At 35.6% G+C, this 15,140-nt stretch overlaps 1 protein-coding gene across 6 annotated transcripts in view; it reads left to right on the top strand.

Annotated features, from left to right (window-relative positions):
• LOC111043416 (band 7 protein AAEL010189) overlaps positions 1 to 15,140 on the top strand; it is a 320,350-nt gene that overhangs the window by 222,233 nt on the left and 82,977 nt on the right. The window contains exon 5 of one of the 6 annotated variants that reach the window (XM_039429943.1): positions 122 to 204. The exons of the other annotated variants lie outside the window; for them this stretch is intronic. Within the exon in view, the coding sequence (XP_039285877.1) occupies positions 122 to 204 (83 nt within the window). The remainder of the gene's footprint in view (positions 1 to 121; positions 205 to 15,140) is intronic. 6 annotated transcript variants of the gene reach the window in all.

The raw sequence follows: 15,140 nt of genomic DNA, 5'->3' as shown, positions 1-15,140 counted from the left end.
TTTGAGAAATAATAATGCAAGTGGAGTTTAACATTGAAAACCAACCTGAAAACCGCACCAATTGCATGAAATATCAGAGAGAAATTTGTTTTTGACTTTTTTGATGATGTTTTCTGAACAGGCATAATTTTCCTTCTACCGTGCATCGATACATTTGCACTGGTGGATATAAGAGACAGTGTATTCGACATCGCACCTCAAGAGGCAAGTCTTGGTGCAAAGAAAAATCCTACTCAATCTTCAAATCAGTCCCAATATTTATGAAACTAGACAAAATATTCACCAATTCACTCCAATATTGAGCCCTTCCCCCAAGCAGCTCGTCTCTATTATTGCTTGCTGATAAATTGAACTATTATAATCGATATTCATGTCAGTTTATAAGAAATTGAATTCTAATAAATAGATTATAAGAAATTTAATGTGCATTTTCAAGTGGAGATTGTTACGAATGAACCTATTCCTGGACCATGTTCCGTTTTATAATATTTAGTATTCATAGCTCTCCATAAATTCAATTTATTCCACCACTGTATTACTCAGTATTTGAGTATTTGTTTGATACGAGTTTGTAATTTGTCAAAATTTCAAAATTGAGTCTACATCATTTTATCAAATCAAATTATTATTCTTCCATGTTTGAAACTCAGAAGCTCATTTCGTAAAAATTTCAATTAAAACTAGCTTCTGTACATTAGTTTCCAAAAATGTATCATTCTATATAATATGAATACATTGCATTGATAAATAAATTCATTTCATTCACAGAAAATATATCAATAATCTCTCTCCTTTTTGCAGAAATGAATTGAATATCTGAGACTCTGTTGAAGAGTAATCAATTTGTTTGTTATTGACATCTCCACCTGAACAATGTGAAAAATTTTTAGCATTTTTGAATCCTGCTTTAGTGTTGCATGATTAATATTCTTATAGTATTCATAGTGTTTTTGATCAGTGTATGAATATTGATATAAATATATTCTTGTATCTCCATGAAACATTATTATAGGGATAGGCATTCCATGACAGGTATTCGATAAAGTAAAACAACTTTTGATATGCTATAGAAACTTTTTTTATCGTAGGACTCATGATAATACATTGAAATTAATTTGTGTTTTACCGCTAGGCTTATTATCCAGAATGAATTGTATATTATGTAACATATAATTTGTCGTTATATACTATTAATATGGTCAGACAGTGATAGTGTCAAGCCGTGTCCACACTGAACAAATGTTCGACATACATGTTCGGCAAACATGTTTGTTGAATTCAGGAAAAAACAGCGAAACTCTCGTGGGATATCTTCATTATTTTGCCGCATGAAACAAAATTGACTTACTCTGTTTCACAATATAAAGTCGGCTACAACAACTTCATTTTCTAACGACGTTGTTTAGGCGTTTTTTAATTGGGGGTTTGTTTCTCTTTGAAGGTAAATCTGGTGAACAAGGTTTTCCCATCATTTGTTAATTAGCATTCTCAGATGAAATATTCGAGATTTTTTTTTTGAACCGTCAACTGACATTGGAGGTAGATTTAGTTACTGTTTGGCTGGTAGAATATTCTATGAATATTTTCATGGGTCTATTTATGTATTTGATCCTACACTTTGACACTACATGCTTCCACCCATGTCTGACAGTTCTTCTGCCCAGTTTATCGGACAGTTCATTTCCAGTTTTGGATACAATACGTCATAAAAATGTCGGCTATATTTCATATTATTTTGCATTACTAAGATTAATATAAGTAGATTTAAATATTAAGTTTTCTCATTTGAAATAAGACTATCAACATGAACTAACCTTAATCGATTCTTATAAAATATAGAAATTATATTATTTAAAAAAATAGTAGCGTGTGACCTGTCTGGCTTGTTAAGTGTTCCAGTTTTCAGGTTGCACATGAGAATTCCAGGGTTCATATGACTTAACGCTCACCATAGATGACGGAATTAATTCTATAAATTGTATAATGTGAAGTTCATAAACATTTTAGAAATTGGTCTTTTTATTACAATTTTATGGAATGAACTAATTTGCATGTCACATAATATCATACCACATTGTGATAACAATCTCTACAATGTCATGTATTTGATAAATGGAGTGTTTGGTTTGAAATAGATCCTAGTTCAAGGACTTAATCGTCACGAAACTCATTTTTGAACTATCATCTACGGAAAACGAAGATTTCCTCATGATACGAAGTACGATCATTTCCCTGTTTAGTTCAAGTATGTTCCGTTGTAGAACTCAATTTTCCTGCAAGTAGACTATTTTCTTCACCGTGTAGACTTTCTGTGAAAAATTGGCAATTTACTGGAGTTTCCAGCCTTCATAAAATCGACCCATATCATCCTATTCTGAAGATTGTCAATTTATCAAAATTTCCAACATGGCGCCTATAAAATTGTAGTACTTGGTACAGATGTTGCAAATGACATTTTTATGACTTCTACGTTTTTCATCATGTATGTTGAGGCGAAATTTTACGATGATATCCGCTCCTTTATAACAGCTCTACGTTCGCTGAGCTGCGTATTTCGGGGAGGGAGGGCGGTGAATTTTGCATGTGTCAGCAAAATGTTATGAGTACGGTTTATTGTTGAGTTGAATTGCAAAGTTCGTAAATTGGGCTTGAGGGTGTTGAGGACTGAGGTAGAATGGAACATGAGGTAGAAATAAGAATGGTCCACACTAGATACGATTGGTTTCAAATAAGACATCATAGAACAAGTTCATTCTAAGTCATAGCACGGATCTAACCTGTCTAGTTAGAATCAGACTAAAGAATTATTCATCATAAATCAGCTGACAAGTGATTACACAGATGTGTGGAGAAGCCAGTCTATTGCTGTATTTCGATAATTTCTATAGTTCTGTTTCAATCAGGTACTTGTGGATGAGAATACTGCGTGAGGTCTACTGTTCACAGAACTACTAAATATTGACCGAGCGAAGTAAGGTCTAAGATTCAAGTTGACGGTTTGGCATTTTTATTAATGTTTAAATGTTTGAATGTTTGAATGTTTTATGGTTATATGTTGTGCATTTACGGCGAAACGCGGTAATAGATTTTCATGAAATTTGACAGGTATTTTCTTTTTTTTAATTGCGCGTCGACGTATATACAAGGTTTTTGGAAATTTTGCATTTCAAGGATAATACAAAAGGAAAAAGGAGCCTCCTTCATACGCCAATATAAGAGCCTGAATATAGCCTCCAGTACTAGGGCCCGGTTGCACAAAAGCCTGCTCAATTTTAATTATGATTAAATGCCACGAGAACAGAGACTGCTTTCTCGAAAAGAAGGCTTATCTGATTGGTTATCGTTACCTTAAATCACGATTAAAATTAAACAGGCTTTTGTGAAAATGGGGCTGGGACTTTCTCGTCATGTACCTACCTGTATTGTCGATGGTTCAAATTATGGTCCACCATGCAGCAGAACATAGTGAAAAGGTGGTTCATATTTTGGACTCCTATGCTTGAAAGAGTGAATTATAAGCCCACTTGACTTATACCAAAGAATACAGCATAGAAGTCACATACCACAGAATATACCGAACATACCGAACACACTCATACCACATAACATACCACATAATAAAACATTATAGAAGTTTTATCTGATAATAGTATACGCTTATTTAACACGGTCCAAAAATATGGGTTATAAGAGTCACATTTTAGATGAATCTAACCATGTATGTTTACTTAATGTCGAGGAGGGTTTGCTCTACTAATAAAATTGAATCATTAGTCACATTTATTCAACACAGTCCATAAATGAAGGTTATAAGGGTGACATTTTAGATTAATCTAACCATGTATGTCTTCTTGAGAAGGGTTTGTAATGTTGAAGGTTTGCTCTACTAATAACATGGAATTAAAAGTCACATAATTTTAATATTGCACTGCCAGGAATAATCCCTACAGGCTTCGTCTACATCCATAATCATGTGAATCAGCCCTATAAATAGAAACAAAAATAGAAAGCTATTATTGTTCTTGTCTGTTCTTGGATTATTAACTGTCTGCAATTATTCCTCGTTCATTTGCTTCACATTTTCACTTTCCAGTTGGCTCGGTACTCGCCTAAAATATAGGCTCAACCAATGACAAACTATCAATCTGTAATATTGAATTAGATTTTATTGAGGATCTAATTTATTGGAATTAGACTCAGTTACTGTCCTAATTTTAAACCTAGGAAGGCGATGCCAGAGACAAATGATTACTACAAATTTAATAGTTATACATTACGGTATTTTTACTCTATGGCGAAGTTTAAGGCGCTCTATCACACTTAACTCAACTTACACTCTTAGGCTAGATGCACACCAGTTAGACAACACATGATCAGACACGTTTAGTCACAATACTTCACATTGTTGCTTATGTTGCTTCACATATTTGCTTATGATTAGTCATTGATTAGTCATTGCAATTGGACATGTCTTCATAAGAAACCTTCATTTCATTATTTGCAATACAAATGAGACTCATGTCTCATTTTATCCATCTATTTTATCTACATTGGTAGATAAAATAATAAGGTAGTCCTTGTGCTATTTTTCTTCCAAATTTGTAGGTGACACAGTCCAAGATGAGGTTAGAATTTCACGTGTACAATTTTTACAAAATTCTAGTCCACTATGCAAAGAATTGTGACTGAACGTGTCTGATCATGTATTGTCTTGTCTTGACAAACTGGTTTGCGCCTAGCCTTATAATTCTTATAAAGATTGATAGATTGACAGCCACTTGTATTCCATTCTATAAAATAATCTCTTTCACACTTATCACACCCTACCCACTTCCGCCCTTCCTATACACGTGGTTGAAAATCTTTCTGTCACCTAACTTATCTGCGGGCATACGCCTTATGAATATTAATTAGCCTGTTATGTGCACTTTGCATGATAAACGTGCAAGTTAATTGTCTGCGTCAATCTAAGTCGCGTTTCTGTTGTGTACTTGAAGACATTAATTCATCATTGCCACCGCGGTATGATGAGTTTCACTTTGAACAGTTAACACTCCTTATCAATGACAGCAGTGCTTCTCTTCCATCCAAGGCTGGCGGATTTGAGTGACTCTTAAGTGGTTTTGCTACTGGGGAAGTTCAGGGTTCAGATCATGAATGTGTCACTAGGGTTCATATTTTGGAAAGGGACACCAGCTCTGGGTCAGTATAGGATTGCGAAATTCTATTTAAGTAATCTTCAAGTCTAGAAAGGGGCCTTTATGTCTAAGGCTGGGCATTAGTACACCGGTTAGTCAAGTCAAGACTAGTCACCTTTAGTCACAATACTTCACATAACTGCTTGTAACTCAACTCACACTGACCAGTCATTGCAATTACATATGTCTCCATAAGCAATAATCTGAAGTATTGTGACTAAACGTGACTAGTCTTGTCTTGACTAATCGGTGTATGCTCAGCCTGATAGTCCTTCATTAGACTATCGTCCAAACGTGATAATTTATTCAAGCCATGATCATCATATCATATACCAATCTGTAGATCATAAGAAGAGATCAACATGTAGAGCTCATCCAGAATCTACTTTGGGAATGATCGTATATAAGACACTGACTTTTGGTCGATTATATCGTGAAAATAATTCACAAGAGTGATGTTGATGTTAATTTATTATCTAAAGCACACTAAATATTCAAGAGAAGACAGTCGTCGTATTTCATTTAATCAATAACAGCATTGGATAGATAGATGATTTGGATAGAATCAACAGGATAAACCCAGAGCTGCTTCTCTCTATAATTTTTATAATGAAATATTCTTAACAAAATGAAGATTAACTTTTTATATAAGTTGAAATCCTTCTTCATGATCTGGAACTGAAAAGAATAATATCAACACTCACGTTCCATAGTGGCGACATGTTTCCTGCTGGTTTTGCACATTTTAAAGTGAAATATTTAATGAGCGTTAGGAGTTGAGACAATTCCAAGAGCCATACCAGGAGTAAATCATGTCAAAAGGCAACTCGATTTCAGAAATCAATTGAAACTTGAAGAATAAGCGAATCGTCATCTATATTGGAATCACGCTAAAACAAGAAATACACGCGACTGTTTAGAGAGAATTTCCAATAAATGATCGATATCTCGACACATAATACAATAATGCTAAGCCGATAGTTTTGAGTATTAACATTCATTTATATCCAATACCATACATCCTAGTAGCTTTTTGATTATTGTGTGTAGTGTTTGAAATATGGAAAACCAAATAATAGTAGATGAAATGGGAAATGAGTTTGCGAACAAGAATGAGGAGAAATACAATGTAAAATGAGATGAGGTGAATTAGAGGGAGAAAGAAATAGAGTTTGAAACTGGTTGAGAGCCATTACTCATTCAGTATTTCGAGTTATGGCTCAGTCGAAGTTGAGTCGTTAAATATGCACAAAACTCGTTCAAATATTTAACGACCAGAAACATTGGTTTCGCAATGTTTTACTTTGTTTTCGCTGAGTGATTTTTGGCTAATTAGTTGCTCTCCGAGGAAATTAGTTGGGTATTGTTGTAGAGTAGTTGGGTACTTTTTGAAAATTGATGAAAACTTTGTTTCGGGGACAGAATTTTGGCTGCTAAGTAGTACTATATTATTTATTTATGGCCTTCAGTGGTATTTCTTGTTCCAATATTTGGAAATTGGGGAAGTTTGTGACCGTATTTTGAAGTGAAAATTATGAGAGTAGAGTTGACCTGGAATCCTGTATTGTTAATGAATAATAATTTTGCACTGATGTGTCTGATTGGATCATTGATATTCATTAAATCGGTTACAGGTCGAGACGTTGAAATTGTAGTTACCTTACTATGGGATTAGTAAACATGCAGACCGATCATGAATTAATTCGTATTTCATCTCCACTCCTGAAGTTTCTCCTTAAAATATTTTTTGAGAATTTCAAACATCCCAACTTATGTCGGGAATCAAATTGTATTCTACGTTCAATCATTATGAAATTCATCCTTTGCATGTTTCTCCTTCTCCTTAATATTCGTCATTAGTGATATCAATTCATCTGTTTAATGTCCCGAATGCTGTAGAACATTTCAAATGAATGAAAAAGACTAAGAAATTGTCAAAGAACCACTGATTTATTGATAATTAGAAAGACCGGTTTCGGTTATCAGAGTTTATCAGAGATTGACAATGGTGTACTAACCGAAACCGGTCTTTCTAATTATCAATAGATCAGTGGTTTTTTGACAATTTCTTAGTCTTTTTCATTCAATATGAATAATTACCACAATATCAACTTCTCAACTACACAAAAAGTGGCATTTCAAATGAGTTTGAAGTCATTGATATTTCAGAAAAAGGAATAAATTATTATATTCTAACACTGTAGGTGTGGAAAATGATCACTCTCTGCTCAATAAACTATTGATGATTGCCTATACTCCGTGCAAATCTTCTTCAGACTTGGAGGAATTTGCGGCGCAGAAAAATGGAGGGAGATCAGCCAATTGCAGTGATGGATAGAGTCATAGGTGGAAGCGCAGTTGTCGATTTGTCGAATAGAGTCAGTCGAGTCTGTGATTGCAGAGAGGAAACTTCCTAAGTTTAACATGAACGCTTGAATATTGGAAATTAGAGAACGCTGGCCGATAAACAACGGCAACATATTCGCCGTTGTATCCCTGCCGCTGTGTGTCTTCTCTGCTGTGCATGTCCATCCCAAGTCCGAAGTTAATTTGAACGGAGTGTTATAATACCCCGAAAGAGTTATGATGCAACAAACCCAGAACTAAACCAGAAAACGGAAAATCATTGATGATTCATCCATCCCATACATAAGATTTGAACATATTAAAACATCGTGCCACAATGAAGATATCATATTGTTTTTTCATTCGACATTTTGCAAAGTTTTGTACACTCGTATTTCATCTTTCAACTTTAAACCAGAAAAATCATGTCAACACCACTATATTCTTGTATCTATTTGTAAGTTCATTGTATTTTGTCTACCTGATTTGTAATTTGTGGCAGATAAAATTGAATTCCAATGCGAAGACATCAATTAACTTGCAAAAAGCATACTCGATACGGTTATAATATTTATACCAGATGATAATATATAGATAATATAGAACCAGATTCATGATGAATGAAATTGATTGTAACGAATGAGCTCTACATTATCTTGTAAGAAATGAAGGAAACTGATAGAGTAGAAACTTGGAAAGTTTATTTATCTTGTGAGAGATGAAGAAACCCTTACTTGAAAGATAGTATTGTGACAATTGTGGACAAGACAATCTTGTGGAAGATTAGGGACTGGAGCAATGGTGGAAAAACATGATTTAATGCGGAGAAACTTGTAGACAAATTAACAAAGCGGAAAAAGAGAGTAGTACGCCAAGAAAAAACCGAGCACTGTATATACTGTAATATCGTTACACTACAGGAAAAACTCATGTAATAGTAATATCATTTTCTTCACATTTTTATTGTTCCATTTTATTGTCCTTTTCTCTCTTCTTGTTCTTAGTGACAATCGTTTTCTCGCTTCATCCTATTTATTATCTCACTCATGTCTAATTGCCTATTCGCCATCTCACTAGTTTTCCCTAGATTCCCTTGCAATTCATCTCTCTCTTCCTCATTATAATTTATCGTTTGCTTTCTAAATTCATCTTACTTCTTTTCCTGTTTCTTGTTCCTCTAACTCCACTCTCCTCCACTTCCCTTCTCTCTTTTCTTTTGTTCCATTTTTCTACTTATTTTGGATTTTCCTCTATCACTCTCTTCATCATCGTACCCTTTTCTCCTCTTATCTCTTGTCTCTCGCTGTTGCCTTTTTTCCTATAGTGAGGTCCACGTTATAATGACAGTATTTGATCAACTATGGTTTTGCTATCCTTGTCTATCATTTGACAAAGCCGGTGGTACTATCCTTTTCTTGGTCCGCAGCGATGCCAATTATGTTTTTGACAGTGTAGAAATATAATTAATTAATGAAGAGAATCGGCATCGTTATTCTTCTATCTTTATCCACTGCCATTATAACGTGGACCTCACTATAGTGTTCTCTATCTCCCTGTACCTCTTATCATCATTTTATATTTCTCATAATCATCTCCTTAATGATACTCATCTTCATTGCCTGCATTCTTCCTGTTGTCTCCCCTTTCTTCTTCTTCTTCTTCTTCTTCTTCTTCTTCTTCTTCTTCTTCTTCTCCTTTTCTTCTTCTTCTTCTTCTTCATCATCATCATCTTCTTCTTCTTCTTCTTCTTCTTCTTCAACAACGTCGATCTCTCTCTCACACACTCTATCTCTCTCTCTCTCACTCTCTCTCTCTCACTCTACTCTCATCTTATCGCTTCACTGCTGCTCTCATTCCTCACTCACTAGATCACTCTCTCTCTCTCTCTCACACACTCTCTCTCTCTCTCTGTCTCTCTTCAATAGTTCTCTCATACCCTCCTTCTCTATCCTATTCATGCGACAGAATACGCAATCTTGAGTTGCCGGTGCCTTTTTTGAACGGCTCTATCGACCATTCAGCGTCTATCCCAGTCACTCTCCCGACATTCCCTATTCTCTGTCCCATTCACTCTGCCGACATTCTCCATTCTTTGTGTCCTTCTTCAGATGAGAGATTCCAGTACTTCAAGTGCCGAGAAAAATCCCTGAGCTGGAAAAAAGAAGCAAATAGAACGTACTCGCATGTAAGCCGATTTTGAATTCCAGTCTGTCAGTAGCGGCTCGCTTCAAACTGTCAGCATTTGTAGAATGGAAAGCGCTCAGGTTATTCTTGAAGGAATTCTGACAGTATCTTACAATAGGTAAAGAATTGAGACGCTGCATTTCTTGTCTTGAAGAATATATGCTTACAAGTTTTCGAATACTTCAAGGATATTGTTCTCATGCTTTATTTTTTCGTGGCAAGGTTTTCTCATTCTCATAATCATACTAGATATATGTCGTATTATCATATTTCTACGAAAAAATGTTGAATTAAGTTTGTTTTTCGGTAATTATATTTTTAATTCTTCATAATTATATTTTTAATATGTGAATTAATCCTATTTTAGCTATAATAATGTGAAATATTTCTTCTATGTTTAGTTTTGAAGCATCTAAATTTGAAAATCTACTTTAACAGATGGAATTAAATAGAGAATGCATTTATTCAAATGCTAGTTAATATATGATTATTATTTAACGAAAATCCCAAATAAATGCTGTATATCACCCCGGAGACTTCTGCTACTGCAGACATTGATAACAGGGTTAACAGCTAGATGGAAATTCGATGAGAACTACTATCCAAAAATCCAAAATCCACCCTGTGAAAATACTTGAGGACTGCAAATTTTGTGAATTGAAGAACTACAAGACTTAACCTATTTTGGTCCATGTGTTATCTAAATTTGGGAGAGGAATAGCACAAGGTTACCTTATTTTTCCTCATTTTGATAATGTACTTATCATATAAATGAATAAATGTTACGCAAAGAATCCGCAAGTGTTTGGTGAAGAGAGGTCAGAGAAGCTCAGTGGGAAATAATACAAATAATACAATGTATAAGGTCGCCAAACAAACGAAGAAAAGTTGATGATATAATAGATTACGTACTGAGCGGCTGTAGGCTATTCATGAACGATTTTCACAGGGGAGGTTTCACCTTCGAGAGTGTATTAATGAGTACTTCTCTTTGAGATATATGGAAAAATGTTGCAGATGAAACTTCTAAGCGAATTTGTAAGCTTCAATTTTGTATGTGATAAAAATGTCAATGAGTTGCATATCAGCTTAAGCTCATCAGGAGGCTGACCACTTCTGTTAGGGCAAAAATATATGTATTTAGTTTTACTCGCATTTAGTGTTAAAATATGGCTGTTCACGATTCAACTTTTTCAAGATCACGGTTAGCAGAGTTCGATAACAAAATTTTTCTTAGGATTCATAAACCTGAGATTGTAGGAGATTTAAGCGAATAAACAAAAATCTGGTGTGGCGCACTCACACAACTTTCCTTGCCGTTATGAAAATTGATCACCAGACGCTAGTGTTCCCGCACATCTCAAGTCTACTATTCAAAGATTTGAGCCAGCTGGTGACAGGGCAATAACGCTGGAGACACACATGAGGTCTGCTATCTCTTCATAGTGAATGATTTAATAGAATCAACAATAAATTTGCAATTGGATAATCACATTTTCTCGAATTTAAAGCTTATTTTCAATTTTAGGTGAAAATGTTACTGAACATTAATTGTAGAGATTTTCATGCTCAATCTATTCCACTAGATTCTTTTGTTTAAATTGTATCTGAAGGCTGATAATTGGGAATCTAAAATCGAACTTTTCACTGATGGGGCGGAGCTCCTGAAGTTTTTACAGATATGGGACTTGTGACAGTTGATGACTACTCTAGGTATGAATTTGATCAAAATCGTTGGAGCCGTTTCCGAGAAAATCACGAAAAACCCTGTTTTTGACAACATTTTCGCCGCCATCGTGAATTGCATTTGATCGAAATTGTTCGTGTCGAATCCTTATAGTGAAAGGACCTTGAGTTCCAAATTTCAAGTCATTCCGTTAATTGGGAGATGAGATATCGTGTACACAGACGCACTCATACACACACACACACACACACACACACACACACACACACACACACACACACACACACACACACACACACACACACACACACACACACACACACACACACACCACACACACACACACCACACACACACACACACACACACACACACCACACACACACACACACACACACAACACACACACACACACACACACACACACACACACACACACACATACAGACCAATACCTAAAAACCACTTTTTTGGACTGAGGGGACCTTGAAACGTATAGAAATTTAGAAATTGGGGTACCTCAATTTTTTCGGAAAGCAATACTTTCCTTACCTATGGTAATAGGGCAAGGAAAGTAAAAATTGTACTTTCAAATCAGCTCCAGAATAGCAATAATTTAGCATAGGCGGTAGAGGTGAAGACTTATCATATGCTTAGCCCTGATTTTCATTAAAACAGCTGCGGGGTCAAAAATAATGTTTCAAACTCTCCCCTTCATACCTTTTTCGAGCATTTTTGTTTCCAGGACTGTCTATGAATTCGGATGAAATGAGAAGTGAATGAAAATGCGGGTAAATATAGTTTAATGCAGTGGTTAAAGCCGGGACAGTTATTGGAAACAGGGTGGACGACATTGCAGGTGAAGAACTCATTGAATTCCCACATGACTTGGAAACTGTCCTAATACTCTCTTCCTAGAGAGAGGTATGTCGAATAGAAACACGATTACTATGCATGCTTGTTCACTAACACACTCTCTCTTCCTCATCCATTCATTTACTCTCTCTTCCTCATTCTATTCATTCTCTCTCTCCTTATTCTGTTCATTCTCTCTCCTCATTCTATTCATTCTCTCTCTCCTCCTCATTCTATTCATTCTCTTTCTCTCTCCTCCTCATTCTATCCATTCTCTTTCTCTCTCCTCATTCTATTCATTCTCTTTCTCTCTACAGTCTATCCATTCTCTCTCTCTCTCCTCATTCTATTCTTTCTCTGTCTCCTCCTCACCCTATTTACTCTCTCTCGTCCTCCTCATCATATTCATTCTCCTTCTCTCTACAGTCTATCCATTCTCACTCTCCTCCTCATTCTATTCTTTCTCTGTCTCCTCCTCATCCTATCCACTCTCTCTCCTCCTCCTCATTCTGTTCATTCTCTTTCTCTCTCCTCATTCTATCCATTCTCTTTCTATCCTCAATCTGTTCTTTCTCTCTCCTCCTCATCCTATTCATTCTCACTCTCCTCCTCATTCTATCCATTCTCTTTCTCTCCTCATCCTGTTCATTTTTTCTCCTCATTCTGTTCATTCTTTGTCTCTCCCTCACACACACTCTCTCTCTCTATCTCTCTCTTTCTCTCTCTCTTCTCTTCTCTCTTCTCCATCTCTCTATTTCTCTCTCTCTTCTCTTCTCTCTTCTCCATCTTTCTCTCCAAAACTCTCTATCATTCTGTCACTGTAACTCTCTCTCATTATCGCTTTCTCTCATCATCTTACTTCGCTCTAACTATTTCCATAGCTCTCACTCGAACTCTATCTTTCTCTCCCTTCATTTTCCCTTCTCCTACCCGCTCTGGTCCTCTTCCTTTTTCCATTCCATTCCATTGTACCTAATCCCATTGCGTCCAGTGTTAGTTCAAGTCTTGAATTGGAGCGACCTTTCAGACCGTCTTGTCCGTCTGTCTGTGGGTTGAAAAGGTTCTGAGATATTTCCCTCTTATCTAGTTTGTATTCGCTCAACGTCTATGTAGTAAACCGTACTATATCTAGTTGTTGTAGTAATTTGTATTCGTTCAACGTCCATGAAGTATACCGTACTAGAATAACAATTATAGTTTTTTTCAGAAAGTTAACTGTTTTTTGGAACATTAGTTAGTTCGGCTTTACCCACAAAATGTTCTGTGTTGATTAAAAATGATGTCGATTTCATTAATAATCAGAAATAGAATCATCTGAATACAATGATTACAATATTCAATACTATCAGTTAGATTCCTTGAATATTGATGATGACACACTTTACAATAACATAGAAGTTATCAATGGATGCCTATGAAATCAGGATTTCTACGTGTAGCGGAAATTAAAATTACAAGAACTTAGACGAAATAGATAGGAAACACAATTTGGTTTCAGTTTGAGTAGGAAGAGACTTGAAGAGATAATACGACTAGAATATATCTTGAAAAGGAGGAGCTGGATTCATGAAGATAGGGGTGACTATTTTTTTGTAATTTGTCTGATTATATTTCTACCTGATTCATTAGTTTTTGAATTAGGAAAATGTAGCTCAAAGTAGAACCTCATTCATCGAAAATATTGCAGTAGAACTACCATTTTTTCACGATGATCTCATAAAATATGATAGCCTTTCCCAAGATTTCTTGTCCGTACTAAAAATGAAAACTGTATTAACATCTTCAAATTTTTACTTTCCTTGCCCTATTACCATAGGTAAGGAAAGTATTGCTTTCCGAAAAAAATTAAGGTACCCCAATTTCGAAATTTCTATACGTTTCAAGGTCCCCTGAGTCCAAAAAACTGGTTTTTGGGTATTGGTCTGTATGTGTGTGTGTGTGTGTGTGTGTGTGTGTGTGTGTGTGTGTGTGTGTGTGTGTGTGTGTGTGTGTGTGTGTGTGTATGAGTGTATGTGCGTCTGTGTACACGATATCTCATCTCCCAATTGACGGAATGACTTGAAATTTGCAACTTGAGTTTCTTTCACTATGAGGATCCGACACGAACAATTTCGATCAAATGCAATTCAAAATGGCGGCTAAAATGGCGAAAATGTTGTCAAAAACATGGTTTTTCGTGATTTTCTCGGAAACGGCTCCAACGATTTTGATCAAATTCATACCTAAAATAATAGTCATCGATAAGCTCTATCAACTGCCACAAGTCCCATAAATGTAAAAATTTCAGGAGATCCGCCCCATCAATGCAGATAGATTCCCAATTATCAGGCTTCAGATACAATTGAAACAAAAAAAATCAAGTGGAGTAGATTGAGCATGAAAATCTCTACAATTTATGTTCAGCAACATTTCCACCTGAAATTAAAAATAAGCTTGAAATTCGAGAAAATGTGACTATCCAATTGCAAACTGTTGGCAACTGTTGATTCTATTAAATGATTCACTATTAAGAGATAGCAGACCTCGTGTGTCTCCAGCGTTATTGCCCTGTCACCAGCTGGCTCAAATCTTCGAATAGTAGACTTGAGATGCGCGGGAACACTAGCGTCAGGTGATCAATTTTCATAACGGCAAGGAAAGTTGAATTAGGAAAATGTAGCTCAAAGTAGAACCTCATTCATCGAAAATATTGCAGTAGAACTACCATTTTTTCACGATGATCTCATAAAATATGATAGCCTTTCCCAAGATTTCTTGTCCGTACTAAAAATGAAAACTGTATTAACATCTTCAAATTTTACTTTCCTTGCCCTATTACCATAGGTAAGGAAAGTATTGCTTTCCGAAAAAAATTAAGGTACCCCAATTTC

The sequence above is a fragment of the Nilaparvata lugens genome, chromosome 6, assembly GCF_014356525.2.
Source record: "Nilaparvata lugens isolate BPH chromosome 6, ASM1435652v1, whole genome shotgun sequence".
Classification (NCBI taxonomy): domain Eukaryota; kingdom Metazoa; phylum Arthropoda; class Insecta; order Hemiptera; family Delphacidae; genus Nilaparvata; species Nilaparvata lugens.
Note: the sequence above shows the minus strand (reverse complement) of the source record. Positions and strands in the feature narration are given on the sequence as shown.